Source organism: Symphalangus syndactylus, chromosome 4 (genome assembly GCF_028878055.3).
Source record: "Symphalangus syndactylus isolate Jambi chromosome 4, NHGRI_mSymSyn1-v2.1_pri, whole genome shotgun sequence".
Taxonomy (NCBI): domain Eukaryota; kingdom Metazoa; phylum Chordata; class Mammalia; order Primates; family Hylobatidae; genus Symphalangus; species Symphalangus syndactylus.
The window spans coordinates 35,338,097-35,365,391 of record NC_072426.2 but is presented as its reverse complement, the minus strand read 5'-3'; the positions used below and the strand labels follow the sequence as shown (position 1 = coordinate 35,365,391).

The following is a 27,295-nucleotide window of genomic DNA, read 5'->3' as shown; positions in this document are numbered from 1 at the left end:
TGATGGGCACTGAGGGTGCTGACCTGAACATGCTTCTCCTGGGGAACTTCTGACTGACACCGAGCACAGATGCTCTCTCTCTCTCCTGCAGGTCTTGGAGCGTTCTCGGGATGTTGTTGATGAAGTGAGTGTTTCTCTCAGGCTTTGGGATACTTTTGGTGATCATCACAAAGACAGACGCTTTGCATATGGCAGGTAAACCAAGACTAGTACAGCGTGGTTGAGCTTGAGTGCAATTTCCTTTTCAAACCAGCAGCTGGTTCACAAATCAACAAAAACCACGTCATGTGGCCTTGAAACGTGTTGGGTTGTGCACTGTGTCTAAGAAAAGAAAAAAGAAAAAAAAAGAATGGTATTGTTTCCTGATGTCAAGAAAAGCAGCGTGCCCTGCCAATGAGGAAGTACTGTATTGAAAACAACCAGTGGTCAAGCTGGAAGATTTGCTAGATTAGGATTCTTTAACACCCTCAAACTGTGGGCTGCTTTGGTGGCTGGTTCTCTGAGTAACACTTCACTTGCCTTCTGTTGGACTGTTTTAAGTTATTTTGGCACTTGGTCACCCTACTTCAGAAGGACTGTTTGGTCTTTTCATGACCATATTGGCAGAGTCTAATGTTATTTGCTTTGGGTTTTGTGTTATTTGAAAAGTCTATTATTTTTATTAGAAGGTCATTTTTAAAAAGAAAGAAAAATATCTCTGAAGTCCTTCGCAAGACATATTTCCAAAATGAATGGAAACACTAACATTTATTTTTTATTTTTTAAAAAAGGAGAAAAAAACCTAGTAATGGGAAAACTCCTCTAGAAGGACATTAATATGGGTAGGAACATGGTCAAAGTGCCTTAAAATATTTAGCAACCTCTCCTTGCCACCATAACTTAACGTCTCTCTCAATGAATGGGTTATAGCTATTAAATTCTGGATTAGTGGAGACTTTTTTTTTTACCACTTAATTATAAATGAATACATTTCATTTTAACTGTAGAATGTAGATATCATGGCCTTGTTGTCTCTTCTTGACATCAAACATCATGTCACCTTAAGGATTTTATTAGTTAGGTACTCCAAGCACATGAATTACTCCTTTGTGTTGAGATAAGCATTTCTGAAGATTCTTCCATTTCTCCAAGCCAGTAGCTCTCTGAACAGACTTTTATTGTCATTTATCTAAGTGGCCTAAAATAACGAATAAACTGCTGAAAGAGTTTGCCCTATTCCCGGGAATTATTTCACACACTGCAAGAATCTGTGACTTAGACCACTTTTTTTCAAGGGGACTCAGAAAGAGAGTTATGGAAGCAAAACACGATTTTAATGTCCCCTTGGTAACAAGGACTTTTGAACTTAATATCCCACATCATAGATAGTTTTCTTTTCCTTGAATTTCCTGGATTTTTTTTTTTCTTTCTATAATGTTCTTGACTGTTATCTGAGGTGCCATTTTGCTTTTTTCTTTTGTCCAATTGTTCTACATGTAAAAATAACAATTATAAATGAACCTGCTTGTAACTGCTGGGCAGTCAGGTTTGTAACATCTATGGTTTTGAGGAAGCTTGATTTGATGACTTTAGGCAGTGTAAGGATAAATACAATAGATTTCAATACAAAGGACTTTTTTATATCCCCACTTCTAAAACAGTGTTGTGAAAATGATGAGCCTAATGATGAGTTAATGGAAATATTTGGGTTTAGAGTCTTGAAACTATTTCAACAGCTCAGTGGTTTGTTGCCACTAGAAACTTATGCATTTGTCAATACCTGTGAAAAAATACCAGAAAAAAAAGAGAAAACAACAACAATGAAATGTATTCGTTTCAAACAATGAATTTTAACATGACCCCTCAGCATAAAGCTGGTGCGATGGTAATAAAAGGGCTGCTTCATTATATTGTGAGATTCCTGCATAGCATTTATTTAATGGCACGATGGCCTTCGTAAATCCACACTGGGCCCCGTTCAGCTCCCTGACATAGCTGGAGTCATTTTACAATACAGCATGCCATACCTGCGTGTGTGTTCCCTCCCAACAAAAATAAGCTGCTCTTTCCTGTGACTCCATCAGTTCAAAGTGCATTGTTCTGCTCCCTTGTTTGTAACATTTGGTTCTGTCAACTGTAACCCATTATCCCTTTGATAGAAACAGGAAGTGCTCCTCCAAGCCAAGTTTGATTCTCTGAGCAACATAGAGGGGCTTCAGGAACACTCCCATGTTTCTGGCCACGTTCTCCCTGGGGCTTTGCTTTGAGTGCATGTTTGTACCTTGTATTTCCTCTGTCTTTTCCAATTCCTCACAGCCTCCAGGAATCCTGACGCAGACCCCACCTCTAGTTAAAGAACATAAACCAGAGCTCCTCTCTCTTGCACTCCAGCATCTTTCTGTAAATGCTAAATATGTAATATCACATTGACATAATGCCAAAAAGTTACATTTTTATGGAAAAAACTGAGAGAAGTAGGAGTTCTTTTATTCACTATAGGTCCCTGACCAGTACATTTCCCTGCTCTGAGAGAGCTGTTTAATTTCTTAATGACTTCAAGTTTTACCTTTATATCATTCGTGAAGGAGAGGAATCATAATTATAGCTTTTGCAAACCTTTTTTGTTTTTGCAAAACTTGTTTTGCAAACCTGTTTTGTGACTGACATTTTTACTATACTTAGAATTACAATTCAGTGGGATGTACTCAGACATAAACTTTGAGGCATGTGAAATACATTCCCTATACTTGGAAATGTATTTGAAACCTTTTTACAATAGTTAATTTGATTCTTGTAGTGACGGTGAGAGAAGCCAGATTTAAACCAACATGTCTTAGACCTTGCCTTCGGTTTCCTCTGCTTCATAGCAAAAGGTAGTTAATAAGTTGCCCCTCAAACATTCTTTGGTATGGACAAGCTCTAGTTTGCAGAGAGGATTCTGTGGGATGAGGAATTGTCAGCGGTAGGCAGTTGGCCAACTTGAATTTGCAATGTTCCTGATGTGGTATAACCACAGTGTTAGTGCTCTCTTATGATTTAAATGGAACTATTCTACCCATTTTTTTGCCAATTAGAATAAAAGCTCCAATTTTTCAAAAGCCTACTGTGTGCCAGTCAACACATTAGGTGCTTTGCCAACATTAGTTAATCCTTTCAGGAACTGTAGGAGGCAGAGATCATCTTGGTGCTACCATTGAGTAAAAGGTTGAGTTCTTTTACTACCACAAATTTGCCCAACAAGTGAGTCTCAGAGGCAGATTCAAAGCCACTCTGCCTGACTCCTGGCTCTCACTCTTTCCACTGTGCCAAGCTACCTCAACCTACTGGGACCCTACATTGGTGAGCTGGATTTCTATTTGCTCTTTTGGATTTGTGCAAAGATTGGAACTAGAAGAGATTTCAAAAGGTCATCTGGTTGACCCCATGTCTTCAGGAAGAGAAATCATCCAACTATCCAAAAAAAAGTATTGATAAGAGCCCTTCTATTCCATGGAGATGAAGGAAACAGAGTAGCATGAGTGTTGTAATGCTCTGCACTTTGAAATCTGTCGACCCTCTCTTCTGTGGAGTAAATAACTCCAGCTCTCTTATGGCCTTTTTCCCACCACCTACTTTATATCCACTTTTGGATGAACTTTTGAAGTTCTTTTCTGGATCTTTTAAAATGTCAGGAACAAAACCGTACATAGTAACCGTGACTTTGATCAGCTGCTCTTTTTCGGCAAGGAAAGCGCGTCTTCTTAAAGGGATGTCGCTCAACTAAAGAGTTGTCTCCTGGAGCTCTTATAAGAATGAAGTGTCCACATTTAGGGACTTAGCACTGAAAATATAGACAAACAGGATGGGCTCTGCCTTTATCAGGAATCTGGCCCTTCAGTCTCTTTATTAGTCAGTTCTCACACTGGTAATAAAGACATATTTGAGACTAGGTAATTTATAAAGAAAAAGAGGTTTAATGGACTCACAGTTCCATGTGGCTGGGGAAGCCTCACAATCATGGCAGAAGGCAAAGGAGGAGCAAAGTCACATCTTACATGGTGGCAGGCAAGAGAGAGAGCACGTGCAGGGGAACTGCCCTTTATGAAACCATCAGATCTCATGATACTTATTCACTGTCATGAGAATAGCATGAGAAAGACCTGCCCTCATGATTCAATTACCTCCCACTGGGTCCCTCCCATGACACGTGAGAATCATGGGAGCTACAATTTGAGATTTGGGTAGGGAGACAGCCAAACTACATCAGTCCCTTTTGTCTAGTCACACATAGGTAAATAATTACAGATTCTATTGTTGTTTTTTTTTCCCTAGAAAATTTCCTTCATTGATCTGTCTGCAGGTCAGAGAACCTTCAGACACTGAATAAAGCCTATGTTGTTGACAGTGATAATAACTACAGTTTAATCAGGGTGCCCCATGCACCACGCCTGTGCTATGGTGCTGCATGTGTCCTGTCCTGCTTCATTCTTGTGGCGAGCCTGCAAAATAAGCTCATTTCACAGTTGGAGAAACAGGCACAAAAAAGGGCCAAGATCAGACAGCCAGGACAGAGGGCAGCTGGACTTTCCTCTTGAATCTGTCTGACTTCAAAGCCCATATCTTCCCCATCCACCATGCTGTTGTAGTTTGTGATGATGATGGATGACAAAATTACCAGAAATTTCCTCCTGGTACAGTCTGAATCTTACACAGTACTGTGTGGACCCTGAAGACCAGCACTCACCATTCTATTACCAGCTCTGATATTCCAGTGTTCCTCTTAAATTCTTTATTCCACAGCAAATAACTTAATTCTTTATATGCATCCATTAAGTAGCTGAGCATAAGTCCTTTTGCTTTCGGTAAAAAATGATACATCCAAGCCAACTTTCTGAGAGTGAATGGAAAGCTTGGCATGTTTTCCCCAAATCATTTAACTAAAACATTCAGAACCACTGTACTTGCCCTTATCCCCAGCAATTTCTGGGCTTATTTTGAGTCCAGTTGGAACCCATTTATTATATAGTTTATTCTTACACACTGATTTTTCTCAAACGTTGTTGGTTCCTATGAGAAGTAAAGTACATGTTTTAAATGATAACATTAATCAGAGCTACGGTTTCTGTATGTCTAGTTTCATGTTGAAGCTACCTGTAATCAGACACAAATGAACGCACCCCATTCTCAATGCACAGTTGAGGCCCTTTAAAAAATTCAGGACTGTAGTGACTGGTGTTTGTATCTTTGCCTGGGATTGGTTGTGCTTGTGTTTTATGGCAAGGGAAAAAGTAAGGATCAGTGAGCGTGTCTAGATAGAGCATTTTGAGTTAGCTCTTAATGTTCATAGCACATTCTAAAGGCTGGGCCAGAAATAACATTGTAATGATGATGTTAGGATGGCAAATAGCCCGTTGCACAGTGAAACTTCAAGTGGACCAGGAGGTGGACCAGGGCCAGGGCTAGGGCATACTGAGGGAGTCACTCATTTTGGGCATAAAATGTAAATAATAATAATCTTAAAAAGACAGGATCACAATTGCTGTTTTGGGTTTTTTTTTTTTTCTTTCTGCCTCAGACACAATATGGCACTGTTATTGATGCTGACTTTATTTAAAATTTTGATACTTTGTCCACCATTGGTTTTTTTGCCTTAATTTGAATTTTTTTTTTTTTTTTTTGGAGAATGAGTCTCTCACTGTTGCCCAGGCTGGTGTGCAGTGGCGTGATCTTGGCTTGCTGCAACCTACATCTCCCAGGTTCAAGCGATTCTCCGCCTCAGCCTCCCAAGTAGCTAGGATTACAGGTGCCCACCACCACACCCGGCTAATTTTTTGTATTTTTAGTAGAGCTGGGGTTTCACTATGTTGGCCAAGGTGGTCTCCAATTCCTGACCTTGTGATCTGCCTGCTTTGGCTTCCCAAAGTGCTGGGATTACAGGCGTGAGCTACCATGCCCAGCCTGAATTTTTTTTTTTTTTAAGTATTAGCTGGATCACTGAAGTTTTTTTGGTACCCTCTTACATTTTGCACTTGAAGAAGTGCTTCATTTTCTTCACTCAAGTCCTGGCCCTAATGGCAGACTTTATAAATAGATAGCAAAGTAACTAAGGGAAGAAAGTTAGTACTGCATGCGCTTTTTATGGAAAAGTAATCCAAACCACACTTTTAAATATATGGTACCAAGAGGTCTTGGAAAATTATTACTGGTTGTGTCTTAAAGACATTCAGTTCAGTGTGCTGCTGTAACAAAAAGAACTAAAAATTGCTCAGGTTATGGAAAAAAGTAGAAAGGCATGAAAGAAAAGCAGCAATCTGAACCAAGAGATAGAAATGGTTGTTCCCTAAGAGGTTAGGTTAAAACTGTTAGTTCTCCTATTTGAACAGAGCAGTCATTTGGATGTAAGAGTTCTGGAAGAGGTGAATCAGCCCATTTTAGCCAGCACCTAGATGACTCTGAGGCAGATGGTCCTCTGGCCCCACTTTGGTAAACACTGTACTGGAATTTTCTGATACTCGTTACCGAACCTCAGCCAGAAGAAAAGAATCTTTGACGATTAGAGAGAGAGCTTTTGAGTAAGGGACGCCAAGCAACAAAGAGCACATACTGTGTGATTCCAATTCTGTAACATCCTAGAAAATGCAATCTAATCTATAGTGACAGAAAGTAGATCACTGGTTTCCTAGAGAAGAGGATGGAGGGGAGGGATGGATCACAAAGGAACATAAGGAAATTTTAGGGGTGATGGAAATGTTTGTCATTTTGATCATGATGATGGTTCAGGGAGAATACGTATGTCGAAATTAATCAAATTAAACAACAAATATGCAAATTTGGTATATTTCCGTTATATCTCAATAAAAATTCTTTAAGAAGAGAAATAGGCCAGGTGCAATGGCTCACGCCTATAATCCCAGCACTCTGGAAGGCTGAGGCAGGTGGATCACTTGAGGCCAGGAGTTTGAGATCAGCCTGGCCAACATGGTGTAGCCCCATCTCTACTAAAAATACAAAGAATTAGTGGGGTGTGGTGGCTACTCGGGAGGTTGAGGTGGGAGAATCACCTGAGTGTGGGAGGTTGGAGGCTGCAGTGAGCTAGGATTGCACAACTGTACTATAGCCTGGGAAACAGAGCAAGATCCTTTCTCAAAAAAAAAGAAGAGAAAAGAAATATCCTTATGGACAAAGTAGTCTATGATATATGAAGAAAGGTTTGCGTGTTAGACTATATATGTTTTAATTATTTATGGAACTTTAAGTTAGTCTCGTTGAAAACATAAATCACTATGTGAACTTAAAAAAATGGAACCAGATCCTTAATAGCTGAATATAACCCTGAAACTAAGGATGGGACGCTGTCATACTGTCACACAAAATCATGCTGGTTCCCTTTTCTCAGAGATAGAATCCCCCTGCCTCAGTGGCTCATAGTCTGACCCAGGGGCCTTGTTTCTCAGCCTGTGGTTATGTTTATATCTTTTTCTAACAGGAAACGTTTCACCAGATACCCTGTGATAGCCAAATAGAGAACATCACGTTCTATGAAAGTTTTCCATTTCTTCATCAGATAGTAACAATTTTGTCTTTTGTAGCTGGTTCGTTCTGGAACTGGTGAACATGGTGGTAATCTCTGGGAGCATGCATGTGACCTCCATTTTGTACCCAGTCACTCTGACTAGAAATTGGGTGCCGAGTTGGGTGATCAAGTGTGTCCTCTCACTGGGGTTGGTTACTAGACTCATGGGCATGAGACTCCATTCTTATTTGTTTCTCTGGATTGAATCCCAGCCTGCCTTCCCAGCCTCCTGTCTTGGTCCAGACATAACAAAGTGTTTGCAGGTCTGTGTCCTTTGTACCCTCCAGGCCCACAAACATGCATTATGTTAGAATTTAGGCCCCTGTCCCACCTATTCTCAAGCTAGCTAATCATTACTCATATGCTAAGAATTAGAACAAGTGTCCTGTACTCCTAGAATTCCTCTCTGCACTCTTCCCACCCTCTCTGTCACCTTCAGAATCCAGGTGAGGTGTCTCTCCTTATGTTCCCATAGGACACCTTTGCAAATCCCGATTGTAGCAATAACTATATTGTGGGAAAATTGGCTCCTTAATTTTCTCCCATTCCCCTTATCCTATTATCCTAGTATATTTAGGACAGAGATTTTGTCTTTCTATTCTCTATCCCCGATACATGGGCCTGTTGTCTTGTAGGAGCTTGATCAATGTTAGTTTAATGAGTTGACAAATCTCTCATATGTTCCAGGATCTTCTAAATCATAGATAAGGAAATAGTCTTACAACAAATGCCAAATTATTTTACTAAGTTGAATTTTGTATGTGCACTTTTATAATAAGAATAACAAGTGATGGATCAACCTGCAGGCGATGAAGATGGAAAATACTGGTGCTTAGCCTCTCCTTAGTGAATTAGCAAATGGAAAGATCAGCTGCCCCCAGGAGAAAAAGGAGAGAGTTACACTCAGCCACACCCTCAAATCCTCCTTGTTTTCCCCAAGTTTTTGGACTTGTAAATTTTTTTAGTAATGCCTTTCGTGAATGAGTATTCTTAAATAGTGAATTACTTGTATGAATAATAATGCTTTTCCAATTATAGGTTGTTTCTCCTCTGGGTATCATTTTCAAGATCTTTATAAGAATAATTTTTAAGAATAACTATATAGAGAGACATTTTTTAATCCATTTGCCTAAAGATGAGGGTGTTAAGTAGAACAATTAAAGGTGGATTATTGCTGTTATGTGATCATCCAGAACAAACAGAGACATGTTAGACTACATGCATACAAATAATTCAACAAATTAAATCTGTGGTGGAAGTTCAGGGATTCTGTACTAAAGAACTCAAGCATAGAATTGCAGTGAAGCTGAATCATCTGGCACACAGTAAATACATGTACCGTTCTCTGTGCCACCCTCGGCCTGCTGTCCCACACTGTCCTTCCCGCTCTGAACTGGTACATCTTGTATTCTACCCAGAAGGAAAAAACAGAAGAGCTGGGATTCCTATGCCTGACCCAGCCTTGTCCCCAGGATGAAACTGTCCTTGGAAAGTGGAGTGCCAAATGAGATAGCAACAGGGCTTGATTGATGCCTGGGACTCACCCATGTGCCAGGGCCAGGACGGATTTTGGCTGCTGCCCAAGCACTGGTCACATGGCTGGGTTCTTTGTGGCTCAGCCCAGAAAAGCATTGATGGGCCCAAGAGAGTCCACAGGAGTGCGATTAATGAGGCCACTGCGATGGCCAAAGAGAATAAGGAATATATGCATTGTTCAGTACAAACGTCTTATGTTCTGCATTCCTTTTACTTTTTTTCTATTACTGCTTAATAACAGGAAGTTTGACAAGTTGGGTCAAATACAACTAAGTATGTTGACTTTTCACGATGAAAGAAGAAAAGAAAACATCAGTTTGTGATGTGTTTATACTGGAACTTTCTGATGAAGAAATATATTCCAGCCCATACAGTTTTTCCTTTTAAAGTAGGTGGTGAAAAGAAAGAGACTGTTAAATAATTCTGCATATCTTCAGTGGATAATTCTGTCACCTATCTTTCAGCTATTCCATATCAATAAAGGACACAGCTGGTAATCCAAAAGGAAAGGATCTCTTGATGAAAGTGTTCTGCCATTCTTATTGAAGTCAACATACAAGATACATTCTTGGTGATTTTTGAACCCATAATTATATTTGTCTGATAATAATTGGCACTTAACGGTTTATAGAACACTTTCACTGATATTTTCCTTAGTGAATCTTAACAACAATTCTACCAGTAATTTCTAATATTGGCCATGATTAGACTTTCAAAATTAGTCCACCACTTTATTCTCCCCCGAAAATGCCTCTGCCCCCAGCCTAGAGAGAATAAGTCAGAAGGAGGAAGTTCTGAATTACAGACACAGAAAGCACATTAGTGAATTCTTTTTTCAATTTATCATCTTGACTATCCTTTTAGTGATTTGTTTGTTTGTTTTGTGTGTTTTTTAAAAAGCAAGATGGTCTGTGCAATAGAGGGCTTTCTTAAGCCTTAATTCTGTTATAACTTACCTGGAATTAATCCTGAAATAACCTGTCCATTTCTTTACATTTCCTTTGCTTCTGGAGATAATCTAATTCCTGGAAGAAATTATTAATGCATTATTATTCTGGTGTTATGAAATTATCCAATTACATGGGATAAAGAGATTTTTTAGAGAAATTCAAATAATTAAAATATATAGAGATTAACCGGTTAACCTCTGCTGTATACCAGAGGCATTACATGGCAGTCTTTCAGCATTAACAGTCTGAAGAACTGTAATGGCTCACATTATATTTTCATTCTTTATTAAAGTTCCAAGTGATTCTCTGGCTTACTTTCAGCCTAAATTCATCTCTTTTAGACTTTGAGTCTGCAGACACATTTGTAGATGCAGGTTTTGCTTTCTGATATCCATAAGGCCTTTTAATTTAATAAAAATTAATTGAGGGCCTGTTTCCTTACACTGTGTGCGCACAATGAGGGAGAAACTAATAGGAACAGGACAAAATCCCTGAAAATGACCTCATAGTATGGTGGAAAAGACAGCTACATAAACCATTACAATTCACTGTTAACAATGCTGAATTAAAGGTGTCAGTTCCCGGAACAGGGAAGCAAAAACTAATAGCTCAGGAAAAAGCTTAGCATTATTCTGAACTCTTTTGGTTCACATCACACATCTGATCCTCAGGCTATACCTTCAGCGTGTGTATACAGAATGCAGCCACTTCCACCTGTAGGAGACCCCTCCCAGGCTCAGCAGAGTCACCATCCTCTCTCTCGGAATTCTTACCTCTTAACTGGTCCTCTGCTTCTACCTGCCTTTCCCTCCCTATCCCCTGACCCTCCCAGTCCTCTCCCACTCTTACCTTGTCACCAGTTTAGTCCATTCTCATTAAAGCAATGGACTGATACTGTTCAAACATAAATTATATCACGACGTTCTGCTGAAAGTCTTCAGTTTCCCCTCACGACTGTGCACCAGGAGAATGGCATGGTCCCTTCCTCCAGGGGGGCACCACAGGCAGGCTCCTACCTCGGGCCTTTGCTCTAGCTGTTTCCTCTTCTGCTAGGTTCTTCCCCCAGATACTGGCATACTGATTCCCTCCCTTCCCCCAGGGCTTCTGGAAATGTCACCTTCTCAGTGAGGCCCTCCCTAGCCACCTCATTTTCAACAGCAATTTTTGCTCCCCAATATCTCTGTCCTCTTTCCCTGCTTTATTTTCTAATTAGCACTTAGCACTACCTATTTTAAATATTTTTCTTCTTTATTGTCTATCTTCACTACAATGTAAACATAATGAGGACAAGTGTGACAAGGACAGCAGTTTGTGTCTTTTACTAATCACTCTATCCCCAATGTCTAGAAGAGTGCCTGGTACACAGTAGGTTCTCAGTTACCATTTCTGCAAGAAATCATTAGATGGTTGATGAATAATACTGGATAAGTGACTTGACCATTCCTGATACCTTTACTGATTCAAAGAGAGTTGCCAAGGAGGCTGGGTAGAGTCCCTTTGTCATCGTGGTCAAATGATCGTGCTGGTTTACCCAGTTTGGTCTCAGAAGAGTCGGGGAGGTTAATCCCAGAGACCTCCCATACAGCACAGTAGCTGACACCGAAGTTTTCTTATGCGTGCAACTTGCCCTCAGAAGAAAACATGAAAAGTATAGGAAGGAAGTTCCTCAGTCATTTAGCTTCAGGGAATGCCAAAGAGGAATGTGAACTCCAGATGGAGTTGAAAGAGAGTTTATTACCACAATTTCACCTTCGTCTGTTTAGCAAGCCTTCTTTACTTCAGTGCCTCCTGCATTCGTTGACCAGGAGTTAAGTAAGACTGTTTAAGCTGTTTCTTTTAATAAACTATTTGTGCTTCACGCAATTTCACATGCATTCAGCTTCTGATGATTATGTGAGGTGTAAGAATAAACTAACGGGAGTATGATTTGCCAAGTATAGAAAATGAGATTTTGAGTGGAAAACGGCCTGATTTCACTGGATGATAACCCACAACCTTCTTTGGCAAGGCCATTGCCCCCTATGATATTTGTACTATGATGGTAGAACCAACCATTTCTAAAACTCAAGTATTAGGTTGGTGCAAACGTAATTGTGGTTTTTGCCATTGCTTTCAATATTATCTACCTTAGGGTTTGGTGGCATTGCTGGGATGTTGATGTGACTTCCCTGCACTTAAGAGCATGCATTGCTTTGGCCCCACTTTCAGAGGGTGGTGGAAGACTGGTTTAAAATATTGCTTCCTACTAAACATGCAGATACGGGCTTGGAAAAAAATAGTTGCACATGCTAATCACTCACAAATCTGGATATATTTCAGGATGTTTTGACAGTTTTCCCCACATAACATCTGTACTTAAGAAGCCTCACGCTATTGGTAAAGTATTAACTTGATTTCTCTGCTCACATCCAGGGCGCTGCATGGTTCTGCCCTGCTCTCCCCAGATCCCCTGCCAGGCGCTCCCCTACAGGCCTCTCCATCCTCCATGAGTATGAGCTTACACGGCCATTCATCTCCTGGTGGTTATGTGCACCATCACTGACAACTCCCTCTGCATCTCATACACACTGGGCTGCTCCCCTACTAAAATTTTCCAAAGCCACGTGTTACACATTCCTTTTCTCTGCCATGCTCCCAGCTGTTTTGTGCTGTTTTGATCTGTCTGTTTGCATAGCCCTGTCAGACTATATGCATGAAAGATATGTTGTCGACATGAATGGTTTTGAAAATGTTTCTGTAAAGAACCTACCTCAGTTACCAGCAGGGAAAAAGAAGCTTGAAGCCCCAAAGAAGGAGGTCAGACACTCCTACTTGAATCTTTGCCAGAGGGGGGACTCATGCACAGTGACAAAGAAAAGAAGCCCGTTAAAATGTGACCACAATGTCTGCCCATATACTGGATATGGGGAGTCTCTCCTAAAAAAATAAGTAATAATAGTCAGTGATGACATATAAAGAGGTGGGATCCTACCACGGAACAAAAGAATTTGTACAAATGTACATTGAAAGGAGATACTTCAAGCAGAACTTGGGTAAATATAATTATTAGCAGCCAGGCGCGGTGGCTCATGCCTGTAATCCCAGCGCTTTGCGATGCCGAGGTGGGAAGATCATGAGGTCAGGAGTTCAAGACCAGCCTGGCCAACATGGTGAAACCCCATCTCTACTAAAAATACAAAAAATTAGCCAGGCATGGTCATGCGCCTGTAATCCCAGCTACTCGGGAGGCTGAGGCAGGAGAGTTGCTTGAACCCGGGAGGTGGAGGTTACAGTGAGCTGAGATTGAGCCACTTCACTCCAGCCTGGGCAACAGAGCAAGACTCTATCTCAAAAAAAAATTATATATACATATAATTGTTAGCTTATTCTTGGTCACCAAGTGTTAATGTATCAAGAGACCCAACCAGACTCAGACAAACTGGAGAAGGGCACTTGGCTGTCCCACTCACAGCTTTCTGGAGAACTTGGTGGAGTCCACTGTCAGAATTATTCTTTCACTTAACCAGGTAAGAAAACCCAAGGCCCACAGCTGCTCAGCTGGATGGTAGTGGCAAAATAAATGAGACTAGAAAAGGAAAGTCAAACTAAGAAGTCAGTACTTTTGTGACAGGAAAGAACTTAGAAGAAAATTCATTTAACAATAAAAGTTTGTTATTGATTATCAATTCTTTTCCGACCATGTCTTCAAAGGATGAATCTGGTATTTCAGATTGGAAAAAAAGTTGAGCTTCTGGTTGCTTCTCCGATCTTTTCCCACCAACTCTGCTATATTTGACTGTAGACATTATAAAGACAGTCTCTGAGAACATGTGTGGTATTTTGCTGTTCAAAGTCTAGCTGGGGCCAAGATATGTGGGTAAGATGCACTTTTTTTGGATTTTTTTTTTCTTTAATCCTCCAACAAAGATTGGTCCCAACTTTGCATGTACTCCTTATGTTATTCAAATATCCTTGCCAATCTTTCACATGCTATCTTTGGCCAGTGTTCCCCTCGAAAGATAACTGAAAAAAAAATACGCTTTTTTTGTTTGTTTAATATCTGAAGTAAAACTGATGCAACTGAGCTTGGCTTTATCAGCTCAGGCATTTTTGGATAACTTGGTCTCTCTGATTCACTCCCACTCCTCTAAGAAACAAGATCTCCAATTGTTTCAACATTTCAATTTATTTCAGATCGTTTTTGACTTGACTAGTCAAAATATTATTTCATGGACATTATTTGATGTGTTAGTACCCAGCAAAATTTTTGTATTGATATTTTCTCCTTAGAAAGAAGAAGTCATTTTTCCCTAAGATATAAACATTCCGTGGGCAAGGGCAAGCAACTAAGACCATATATACTTAAGTCCTTTGTAATTCTGGCTTTCTCTAATAAAACTGTTTAGCCCAGTGAAGCATAAAATATTTAATAAAAGTAAGTACAATAAACATTCCAAACTCCTTCCTACCCCTTCTCAGTATTCAGGTTCTAGAGTTTACAATCTCATGTACCCTGTACTCTGCCTCTGCATTCTCGAATTCTTATGCTTTCTACCCCAAATAGCTGTAGGACTCCATTTAAATCCTATTTGATTCTTTTTACAGCTGAAACAGGACCCCTGAGGTCATTTCTAGACTAACTCTACTGCCTGATATGTGAGAATGTCCTCATCACACTCACCACTCCCAATTATTTTTAAACTGACTCTTCAAAGTTAAAAAATGTAACAGAGCCATAGAAATAGAAATGCTAGAACTTGCCTGTTTCTTTTTATCTTTCAAAGGAATGGTATTTTTTAAACACAAGCTTATGTCAGACATTGAACAGTCTCCACATGGGAATGAATGTTTTGATTAAAAGTTATTTAATATCTCTAGTTCCTTGGCATTCTGCCTAAAGCTGGAGATATTCTTAGCTCCAGGTCTTGTGCCTTCTTTGACTAGATTAAAAAAAAATGGCTCGAAATCTAGAGGGAATAAATGGCATTCTGAAAATAGTTACTTGATTGTATATGTGTTTATATCACAGAGGATACTGGTGTGTTGAGAATTAGGAATTAGAAAAGAATGTTGGTAAGGAGAAATGCATCAAAGCAGCATCTTTCTATAGCTCTGTCACTTCGTCCATTGATTCCTAATGCTTAGCCTTTTGGTTAAACTTGGTTTTAGGGAGCTACGTTCATATGGCAGACCTTAAGAATAGAATTCTATGTAATCTTTATGTAAAGTTTTCTTAACTTGCATTTGTACTTAGATCAACAAGGGTTAACCACAAGACATTTAAGCATTGTGATAGTTAAAATATGATCTTGGGCCAGGCAAGGTGGCTCACGCCTGTAATCCCAGCACTCTGGGAGGCCAAGGTGGGTGGATCACCCGAGGTCGGGACTTTGAGACCAGCCTGACCAACATGGAGAAACCCCGTCTCTACTAAAAATACAAAATTAGCCGGGCTTGGTGGCACATGCCTGTAATCCCAGCTATTCAGGAGGCTGAATCAGGGGAATTGCTTGAACCCAGGAGGCAGAGGTTGCGGTGAGCTGAAATCATGCCATTGCACTCCAGCCTGGGCAACAAGAGCAAAACTCCGTCTCAAAAAATAAATAAATAAAAAATAATCTTATTTTTTAACTACTTTCACTGTAAAATACTGAGCACAGATTCTCATGGCACCTAAATGTGAATATGAAAAAAAAGAAGACCTTTTTTCTGATATACAGATAGAATTTTGACTCAATAAGTTATTTTATCTTCAGAGGTAGTATTGCTCTCAGCACAACCTCTTTTCTTTAACTATCATTATTGCTCTCAGCACAACCTCTTTTCTTTAACTATCATTATTTTGAGGTGAAATATTTACAGGACATTGAATTATTTTTCCAGCTTTCCAATGGCATTTCATGCATTTAGATATTGATGTGACATAGTTAGAAGTTGGGCCCTCAGGACCTGTATTGTGTGATGGCATTGTGCTACTATCATCACAGGATTCCTTTTTTTCCAACCCCCAAGGTCCTGTCTGTACTTGTTTACAGGTCATCTGGATAGCAACTAGTATGTGTTCAATACCATGAGTGTTATCATGGTAACCTTGACAACCAAGCTAGCTCTGATTTCAAAACCTCACATGCTGTATCATAAAATTAGAGAACAGAATTGACATTTAGCTACATGTCTGTCATATAAATTAAGCTCTGAGAATGATTCCCCTTAGAGCCATGTGTCTTAATAGGGAAATAGAAGGCACCAATTAGAACTATTTTATACATATTATAACACATTTAGGTGCCGGATATATTTCCTCAATTCTTTTTGTATAATTTTGAACCTCAGATATTCTCATTCTATTCTCACTGTGCCAGAATTCATGGTGGCTTTATTTTATGATCAGGATGAAGCTTATAGCAGAGTTTCCTCAGATACCTGATATAAATAGGATTATGAATAATAGAAAACTCAGCCCATAAAAAATGTAAAATTCAAAGCATTCTTGGCTTTACTGGGTACTGTTATTTATGCTGATTGTAAGTAAGACTGAGCACAGAATATTTCACTAAGTAAATCAGAATCCCAAAGACAAGACATATTTCCTTTTCATTTATATATTTATGCATATTTTCACTCATATTATCCCAACATCCAGGAATCTTGATATCTTTATTCAAGATGATTCTGAACATTCAGATTAATACATTCATCTACTTTAAGTCTTAGGTCCTCTTTGATAATTTGGAAATATTTTAATCTCAGGATTTTCTGCTCTATTTGTTGTGGTCTGGTACAGCTTTTCTTGGATATAAATTTAAAGACACAGCTTGTGAATTAGATTTAATGTAAGCACCCTGCAGTTTTCTGCATTGCAAATGATTATTTTTAGAAATTTTATGGTTGCCTGCATATATTTGTTTGTCTTCATTGATATGTAGGGGGGAAAGCTCATTAATGATTTAAAAGGAAGGTGTTTTGATTCATCGACTTGACTCTTCTCATTACGTAAACAATAAAGGCAATAAATTAACATCTAATGAAATTGTAAGAGTTTATTTCTGAATTTAGCCACAAGATAGTCTTGAATCCTTGGGTGTAACTTTTCTTATTCTTTATATCCTTTTGCCTCAGTGTTTTGAAAGTCATCATTCAGCACATTTTAACCTAGAATGATGGTTTATAATTCCTATGAAAGATTCCTTTTAGCAGCTATTTATCAAACACCATAATTGGACAACTGTTTTGTAAAATAGTTCTTTGACTCCTAGAATGGTAAGTTATTATGTAAAAATGGAAGACCCTTATGTCAAAATTTACTATAAAGCAGTTTTTCTTTTCCCCATATACCTGCTTTTTATCTCATGTAACATTTGAGAAATCTGCTTCCAATATTTTCTCATCTTGTTAGTCATCAATCTAATTCTTGCCTAGTTATATGTTAAATATTACCTTCTTGCCTTACTTAGTAAAGAGTCAAAATTCCTGCAAATTCAGGATTTTTCTTTTTGGAAACAGATAAGTGGCTATGCTGTCTACATGTGTGCATAAGTGGGAAGAAGGGCAGAAATCCTTCTGTGTATTTGCTGACCCTGTACAGCAAATACTTGTTACATTTTCAGTAATGTTTAAACTGTTTGCTTTATCTCATTGGGATGAGTCATCATCACCTTTATGTTGTTCAAACTGGTGAAAGGTAGTTTGTATTATTTTCTTTTCTCTTGAAACTATTTCTTGTGATGAAGAGAAATAGTTCAGCATGTTGTGGTTCCAGGACTGAGACAAGTTTGGGTAATCATCTCTACCATAAAATAACTTCATCGGAAACGTCAGTGCATCAGCATTCTGCAGTGCAATATGGAAATGAACTGTTAGGCTGTGTTGGTGCTGGAATGTGGGGGCTTATCAGGCTGTTTGCATGACTCCAAGATGTTTTTTGATATCTGGTCTTTTTTTTTTAATTGTGACATGAGATGGCATTAGAAGGATGGGGTTTGGGAGGAACCATAATGATAAAAGAAAAAAAATGTTAAAAGGCAATACAAGCTTCTTTTATGATTTCCTTTTAGGTCTGATGTTGTGGTCCTCTGTTTTTCGATCGCTAATCCCAATTCCCTAAATCATGTGAAAAGCATGTGGTATCCAGAAATCAAGCACTTTTGCCCTCGAACACCCGTTATCCTTGTTGGATGCCAGCTTGATCTCCGCTATGCCGACCTGGAAGCTGTTAATAGAGCCAGGCGCCCGTTAGCAAGGTAAGCCAAGGGACTCAGTGTTTCCCTGTCCTGACCAAGTTAAAATTTACAAGCAGCAGGTGTCTCTGTAGCCTGGTGTTCTGCTCTTCAACACTCCTGGATCCCATCAATCAGCCATGGGCTTTAAGTTAGCCCATGAATCATGAGGAGTGTGCCCTGAGCCCGTCTAACAGGCACCATCATCTCTGGTGTCAGAACTCATTTTTGTCAAACGATTGGACAGCACTTGAAGTAAATTCTCTAATTATGAAAGCATGTGATTAAAAGCACTTTGGAAAGTATAAAGTATTAGACAAAATGTTGGTTACTCATAATAATGTCATCCTTGAAATTATAATTATTACAATAAAATTAGTTAACACTTAGAGGTATCTGGGCCCCAGAGAACATCAGATTCATACAAACAACATATTGAAGTGTTTTTCATCTTCCTTGTATTCCTCAGTCCAACCTGTTACAGTATTTCATTCTCAAGATGACAGTGTCCACTTTTTGAAAATCATTCAGACCTATAGTTGCAAAACAAACAGCCACTACTTTTTAAATGTCTCTAGTGGTTATATTTTTAAATATCACAAATGTAAAATACAACTTGAAGGAGAATTTGTTTCACTATATATAAAATGTAGATATTGATTTTGGTGGGGTGTGTTAGTCCATTCTCATGCTGCTAATAAAGAGATAATTGAGACTGATTTATGAAGGAAAGAGGTTTAATTGACTCACAGTTTAGCATGGCTCCTGAGGCCTCAGGAAATTTACAATCATGGCAGAAGGGAAGAAAACACATCCTTCTTCAGATGGCGGCAGGAGAGAGAAGAATGAGAACTGAGCAAAGGGGAATGCCCTTTATAAAACCATCAGATCTCATGAGAATTTACTCACTGTTATGAGAATAGCATGGGGGAAACCGCCCCCATGATTCAGTTACCTTTCACCAGGTCCCTCCCGTGACACATGGGGATTATGGGAACTACAATTCAAGATGAGATTTGAGTGGGGATATAGCCAAACCATATAGAGGGAAATATGTTTCTTTTAAAATGTGAGTTCCCTCAAATCCCCTTTATAAAAAAACAACTTTTTATGTTTTTTTTATGTTGAACTTTTTGGCTGGAGAGCACTCCTTCTCAAAGAATTTTGATATTAATACCCTCCTCTAGGCTGGGCACAGTGGCTCACGCCATAAACCCAACATTTCAGGAGGCCAAGTGGGAGGATCACTTGAGGCCAGGAGTTTGAAACCAGCCTGGGCAACATAGTGAGACCACGTCTCTAGAAAAATAAAAATAAAGAAACCATCAACCAGGACTGGTGGTGCACACCTGTTGTTTCAGCTACTTGAGAGGCCAAGGTGGGAGGATTACCTGAACCTGGGAGGACAAGGCTGCAATGGGCCGTGATTTGCACCACTGCACTCCAGCCTAAGTGACAGAGCAAGACCCTGTCTCAAAAAAAAAAAAAAAAAAAAAGCAAACAGCAACAATAGCAAAAATCCCTTATTTTGACATTTACCTAATAGGCTTATTACAAAATTTTATATTGACGCAACTTTTTATGCTCTCCAAGCAATAGTAAATGGTACTTTCTTTAGACAATTTCTGATGTTCTAGGTATGTTTTGCATTAAATTTCTAAATACACTTTATATTCAGTTTCCACAATCCTTCTGTTCTTCAATGCATGGAGTAGGAATTGACTATTAGGAGCCATGTAGAGGTTAAGAAGTCCACAGTAAATGAGAGACTGTCCTGGCCTCGGCAACTTTCTGTATAAAAAGAGTAGATTATGATAATCAGGCCTCACAATCATGGACGGGAGGAGAGTTGCAGAGCTGTAGAGAACAGTGGAGGGGACAGTGCCTTCTACAGAGCAATTCTAAGAAGATTTTGTGAAGGAGTTTGTATTTGAGCTAAGCCTTGAAGAGTTTCATCAGTTGGTAAATTTCAAGTCAGTCTGAAGAACAAGGAACACAATGCTCGCAGGAGCGAACTTTTGAGTTAAACCTTCTTCCCTGCACTTCCCTTCCACCTTTGTCAACACTCTATAATTTTCCCTCCTTTTCATCTAAGTCGTCAAATCCAAATTCTATCCAGTATCATCTTTTTCCTCCTAAGACCAGTGTCTGTCCTATATATTACCTTTGGTGTTAAAGGCCAAATATTTATGTAAGAAGATAAGTTCCTAAGGGTGTGTGTTGGAATCAACCCTTTGTGATGAGTGTCACAATAAAGCACTTCCTGCCTGTGTTCTGGAACCCATCTATGCCGTTACCATGGTTATGCCATAACCCAGCACTGTACTGAGTCTACTGTTTCCAAAGATTTGTCCTCCCAGGGTTTGATTAGATTGTAAATGTGCCAGCCTAAAGGGTATGGACTTTATTCCAGGGGCTTTGTGAAATCAGAGGAAGTTAAAATAGAACTGCCACAAGGTCATAGTTGCGCTATGTAAGGACTTTTCTTGCAGCAGTGAGGACTGTGGACTAAAATGTGGGGAGTGGGTGTGAAGGAAGATTAGTTAAGGGGCTATTGCACCAGTCCAAGCAAAAGATGATGAAGGCTTGAAGAAGGGATTGGAGGAGAAAAGAAGGCGAAGATTTGAAAGAGAATTCACAAATCCAACAGAGAAGAGCTGTAGGAAGTGGATCATTTAACTAGGAGTGGGAAAGTCTTGACTCTAATTGCTTAATAGAGGTCTCTCAGCAGCCTGAAAATGTGACTTCAGACAAACCCTTTAAACTTTCTGCCTCAGTTTCCTCAGAATGTAGAACAGAAATAATACCTCACAGGGCTATTGTGAGGCTTACATGAAAAATGTATATGAATACATTTTAAAGTTATAAAGTAAAATTCAAGTATAAGATGCTGTTGATAAAGATGAAGGTGATGAAGAGGGTAGTGATAATGATGATAACAGCTAACATTTATCAGGCACTTACTGTGGACCAAATACTATGCTCAGCATAACCATGCTAATAATTTAAACATTTCAATAGTCCTTCAAAATATAATTACTCATTGTTATTATTATTCCTGTTTTACAGATGGAAAAACTAATGTTTAATGAGGTTAAGTAACTTACCCAAGATTAAATAGCTAGTAAAGGGATGATCCTTCAGTTACTGTGGTTACTGCTGAGAGCACTTTTTTTAAAGAAGTAAAACTCTATTTAGGCACATGGTCATGTAAATGAAAAGTTCTAAGGAATCTACAAAAAAAGCTGCCAGAATTAATATATTAATTTAGCAAAATAACAGGATAAAAGGTCAATACACAAAAATCAATTGTATTTATATAAACTAAGAAATGAACAATTGGAAAATAAAATTTAAAAAACAATGCCATTTATAATAACAAAAACATGGAATATTTATGGATAAGCTTCACAAATTATGTGCATTGAAACTCTGAAATATTTGAAAGCATTATTTTTTCCTTCAATCGTAACTCCTTTATAGTTCAAAGACTTGAGGTGGTGGCAGATTTTTCCAGAGACTAAAAGCCTGACTGGAGTTTTCAGTGTATAGTTCCATTAGGTGCTTAGAAAGGCCCTTGTTACTGTTTTTTTTCCTAAAACAAGGCTGATTATAATTTTTAAAATGTTCTATTTCAGGCCCATAAAGAGAGGGGATATTTTGCCCCCAGAAAAAGGCCGAGAGGTAGCAAAGGAACTTGGCTTACCATACTATGAAACAAGCGTGTTTGACCAGTTTGGTATCAAGGATGTGTTTGACAATGCAATCCGAGCAGCGCTGATTTCCCGCAGGCACCTGCAATTCTGGAAATCCCACCTAAAGAAAGTCCAGAAACCTTTACTTCAGGCACCCTTCCTACCTCCAAAAGCCCCTCCACCGGTCATCAAAATTCCAGAGTGTCCTTCCATGGGGACAAATGAAGCTGCCTGTTTACTGGACAATCCTCTCTGTGCCGATGTTCTGTTCATCCTTCAGGACCAGGAACACATCTTTGCACATCGAATTTACCTCGCTACCTCTTCTTCCAAATTTTATGATCTGTTTTTAATGGAATGTGAAGAATCCCCAAATTGGAGTGAAGGAGCTTGTGAGAAAGAGAAGCAGAGCAGAGATTTCCAGGGGCGGATATTGAGTGTCGACCCAGAGGAAGAAAGGGAGGAGGGCCCGCCTAGGACACCTCAGGCCGAGCAGTGGAAGTCTTCAAACAAGAGCCTGGTGGAGGCTCTGGGGCTGGAAGCCGAGGATGCAGTTCCTGAGACACAGACTTTGGCCGGCTGGACTAAGGGGTTCATTGGCATGCACAGGGAAATGCAAGTCAACCCCATTTCAAAGCGGGTGGGCCCCGTGACTGTGGTCAGAATGGATGCTTCAGTTCAGCCAGGCCCTTTTAGGACCCTGCTCCAGTTTCTTTATACGGGACAACTGGATGAAAAGGAAAAGGATTTGGTGGGCCTGGCTCAGATCGCGGAGGTCCTAGAGATGTTCGATTTGAGGATGATGGTGGAAAACATCATGAACAAGGAAGCCTTCATGAACCAGGAGATTACGAAAGCCTTTCACGTCAGGAAAGCCAATCGGATAAAAGAGTGTCTCAGCAAGGGAACGTTCTCAGGTGAGTGGGCCGCGGGGCAGAGCCATTAATACCTTTGATTGTGCTTCATTGAATGTTAGCCAGACATGAGCAGGAGAAAGAAGAACCATAGCTAACATTTATATGTACTTGTTTTTTCCCATGTACCTTTCTAAGCTACAGGCATTAATGTCTTTAATCTTCATCAGACTTAAAGGTTAAATATGATTATCTCCATTTTGCAGACGGAGAAACCAAGGGACAGAGAGGTTAGGTAATCTGCCCATGGTCACACCAGCAATAAATGGTAGAGACAGGATTTGAACCCACGCTGTTGTGGGTATCTAAACCTGTTCCATAAACCACCATGGTACCACACTGCTCCTCAAGAGTGGATCAGGGACCCCAAGCCTATCTCCAGTGGGCTTGTTGCATACAATTACCCTTCAGAATCTATTCTCTGACCAATTCTATTCTCCATTGACCCTTCAGCACTGACCCATGACAAAAATCAGTGAGCTCGAGTCCTGAGGCCACTAAAGTCCTTGAGGCAATTTTGGTGGCCCTCCGTCTTCCTACAAGGGGTGTCTCATCTGTTTCCATCCCCTCTCCTTTTCTGTCCTCATGCTCCTTGGCCCTGCACTTCTGTAGTTTTCTTGCACCTCCTTTGCCTTTGATAACTATGCCATATGCTGCCTGCAGCACCCTTTCATAATTGTTAAGCACGACGGTGGCCCACATCCAATATGGATTATTGACCCATGCTTGTACTGTCTTACACTTGGACTATTTTTATTCTGAAATTGTCCTCTGGGCGGGTGTGTGGGTGTGTGTAATTTCATTGTAAAATGTTGACTTCCTGACTTCTATTTATATGGATACCTCTACCTTTGTCTTTATCTTTTATAATCCCTGCCAGGGCACTACACATTTAGTAAGTGGTTCCTAAAGACTCAGTTCATTCATTTTAAAGCTTGTGAGTAGTATTTACTTCAAACACTGGCCATTGTGGTGCAGAAATAGTCTTGAAAATTAATGAAAAGAATATGTTACAAACCTACAGTAACTTAAACAGTGAGCCTTAGGTAGAGTTGATTAAGTCACCCCCTCCTTACTGGAGAGGCATAATAATCAAATACAATGTGAGAGTCTCAATTGGATTCTGTTTTTTTTTTAAAAAAAAAAAGCTATGAAATACAATTTAGGGATAATTGGAGAAATTTGAATATGAACAATATAGTGGATGATAATAGGGAATTATTTTTAATTTTCTCAGGCGTAATCATGGTGTGGTTATTTAGGAGACTGTTGTTATTTTGGGAAAACTTGTGATAAGGTAGTTAGGAGTGAAGTGCCATGCTATCTGTAAAAAAAAAAAAAGTCTATACACATATATAAAATTATACAAAAATTCACATATAGCCAGGCATGGTGGCTAATTTGCCCACAGTCCCAGCTACTTCAGAGACTGAGACATTAGGATTGCTGGAACCTGGCAGTTTAAATTCAGCCTGGACAACATAGCCAGACCCCCCCAACATCTCTTAAAAAAACAGTAATTTGGTTACATTTTGGTATAGCATACGAGTAGAGCATATTATAAACGTAAGGTTTAATTGAGTATTAATAAGTAAAATGGTATAAATTAAAAATATACGTAAAACAAACATGCCAAAATGTTAACAAGGGATAAATGAGTGGTCATCATACTGTTAGTTCCACTGTTTTATATGCTTGAAGTTTTACATAGTAAGGAGGAAAAAATATTCCCTCCTTTCTTTTACTTTCTGGTTCAGAGAGTTTGTGCCATGACTTTATGTATGATGATGTTAAATGCAGCATGGTCCCTTAGGTGGGAGCTGGGTGTGCCAAAGCTCAAAGACGGGGATTGACATAAAATCAGTAAGTAAAGACACGCAAGAGAGAGTAAGGGAGACGCAGTTTGGTGGCTATGGGAGCAGAAGCCTTGGTTGAAGCTCTCAGCAAAGTTGGCTCATGGTTGTGTTTCCTCAATCGCTTGGCAGACGTGACATTTAAATTGGACGATGGAGCCATCAGTGCCCACAAGCCACTGCTGATCTGTAGCTGTGAGTGGATGGCAGCCATGTTCGGGGGGTCATTTGTGGAAAGTGCCAACAGTGAGGTACGTGCCTTCCTAAAAGCATAGTGGTGCCTTTATGAATGTGTGTGTGCCTGTGTATTTATATAAAGTGGGTAAATAGCCAGATGACTTTAATCCTTAAACTGGCTCCACGAGTGGTCAACATACTGTTAGTCATCATCATAAGGAGCTATTGCTCCTTAGCAGTGCTTGAGAGTTTGGTCACCTTTTTCTTAGCTCTGCAGTTTTGAGGAGCTATTGTTTATTGGTCACTGGTGTGGAGGCACCTGGGTGCTTTACATGCCATATATCTTTTCATCCTCAGAGCCATCCTCATCCATGAAGACAAGATCAGCTGTACCTCTAGGCAAATGTCACTAGGCATGGTACTATCAAAACCAAGTACAAGAGGAGCATGTCTCCCAGTAGTTCAGAAAGTGAAAAGAGTTCTTCAGCCACCTAAGTCCTGGGCTTAGCTGTGCCCCTAACCTGACAGGGGACCTTGAGAAGCCACATTCTTGTGCCTCAACCTCCTCATCTGCAAGCTGAGGGATGCACTAGATTGTCCTTCAGGTTACCATGAGCTACAATACTAAGGCTCTTCCCTGACTCTGCCTGTGTTGAGGGGATATGAGGGTTTGTTAACTTTAGGGCAACAGTGATGGAGCAAATGTTTACTGTCCTGAACACACCTCTCAAGGTACTTAGGTCTAGTGGAAGTAGCTGCATCACTTGTCAGCCACTGGCTCTATCTCTAGAAGAGGGATATGCTTAGAGCAGAGCAAACAGCATCTTGGAGACCCTATGTCTTTGTCTTTCTTGTTGTTTTACTTTTAACTGACAAATAATAATAATTGTACATAGTTATGGGGTACATGATGTTTCAATATACATTACTGTGGAATGATCAAATCAGGTTAGTTAGCCTATCCATCACGTCAGATGTTTACCATTTCTTTGTGATGAGAACATTTAAAATCCTCTTTTAGCTCTTTTGAAATATACAATACATTATTGTCCACCATAGTCACCATATTGTGCAATAGAACGCCACAAAATAAATTACAGGTGCATTAGACTATATGCAACTGTGGTCCTAGGTACTTGGGAGACTGAAGTGAGAGGAACACTTGAGCCCAGGAGTTCAAAGCTACAGTGAGCTATGATTGTGCCCCTGTACTCCACCCCAGGAGACAGAGTGAGACCCTGTCTCTAAAAAAAAAAAAGACAAAAAAAAAAGTACACTAGAATTTATTCCTCCTATCTAAATGAAACTTTGCATATTTGACAGATGGTTTTCCTTTCCCCATCCACCCCCTAATCCCAGCCTCTGGTAATCACTCTTCTACTCTCTACTTTGGAGCTCAACGTTTTTAGATTCCACATATAGGTGAGATATTGTGATATTTGTCTCTCTGTACCTGGCTTATTTCACTTAACATAATGTCCTTTAGGTTCATCCATGTTGTCTTGAATGACAGAATATTCCTCTTTTTTAGGGCTGTATAGTATCCCATTGTGTATATGTACCACATATTCTTATCCATCCGTCTGTTGATGGACACTTAGGCAGACTCCATGTCTTGGCTATTGTGAATAGTGCTACAGTTAACATGGGAGTACAGCCTCTTTGTCTTTTTACAAACTGTTGGAAAAGAAAAAAATTCAATTCAAGCACTTCTAACTTTAGGAGTGAGCAAGCATTTCTGTGGAGTTTTGCAAGTATTTTTAACATCTTTTTTAAAAAAGTAAAAATAAAAACATGGGTACTCCCATCCAGTTTATTGTCCTAAGAGGCTTGTTTTGCTTGTCTCAGCATCTTTCCAAACTTTTTAAAGAAATGCAGAAAACAATAGCTAACTTTTCAAATGAGGCACTAGCACAGGAAATTCGAGCACTCCCATTGTGACCCAGGAGCCTGCATTTGCATCCCCAAGTAGGGAAACAGAATCCTAGAATCACAAGCCTTGGATAGCAGGGGCTGAGACGATCACTAGGCCACTCTCGTGCATCCATAACAAACTGCAGCTGCTTCTAAACCAACCCCCGCAGCAAAAGCCTATCTGCTTTTCAGGGAAAAAATATTAGAGTTATCCTGATGGCCTCTTATGTTGTCTAACAGTCTTTCGAAACCAGGAGACTCTCACCTGTGACTAATGAAAATCTCTCCTGAGCTTGGGTCAAAGGTGTTTTGGAGCATCATTACTGAGACAACTGCAGTACATGGAATCTGCACAGTTACAGGACTGTGGGACTCAAATCTCAACTCCTCCACTTACAAGTGACTTGGGCAAGTGACTTAACCTTTCTTGGCTCTAGTCTCCCCATCTGGAAAACACAGTTATAACCCATACTGTGGTTGTGGGGTGTAAGAGTCATTACTTGCAAAGCACTTCAGAAGCATTAAATAAA

At 39.7% G+C, this 27,295-nt stretch overlaps 1 protein-coding gene across 13 annotated transcripts in view; it reads left to right on the top strand.

The window, feature by feature from the left end:
- The window catches only part of RHOBTB1 (Rho related BTB domain containing 1), a 114,926-nt gene that overhangs the window by 74,681 nt on the left and 12,950 nt on the right, over window positions 1-27,295 (top strand). For all 13 annotated transcript variants that reach the window (XM_055274414.2, XM_055274409.2, XM_055274413.2 and 10 more), the window contains 4 exons: window positions 92-195; window positions 18,051-18,236; window positions 21,851-22,824; window positions 24,807-24,925. In XM_055274414.2, coding sequence (XP_055130389.1) covers window positions 92-195; window positions 18,051-18,236; window positions 21,851-22,824; window positions 24,807-24,925 — 1,383 coding nt within the window. The remainder of the gene's footprint in view (window positions 1-91; window positions 196-18,050; window positions 18,237-21,850; window positions 22,825-24,806; window positions 24,926-27,295) is intronic.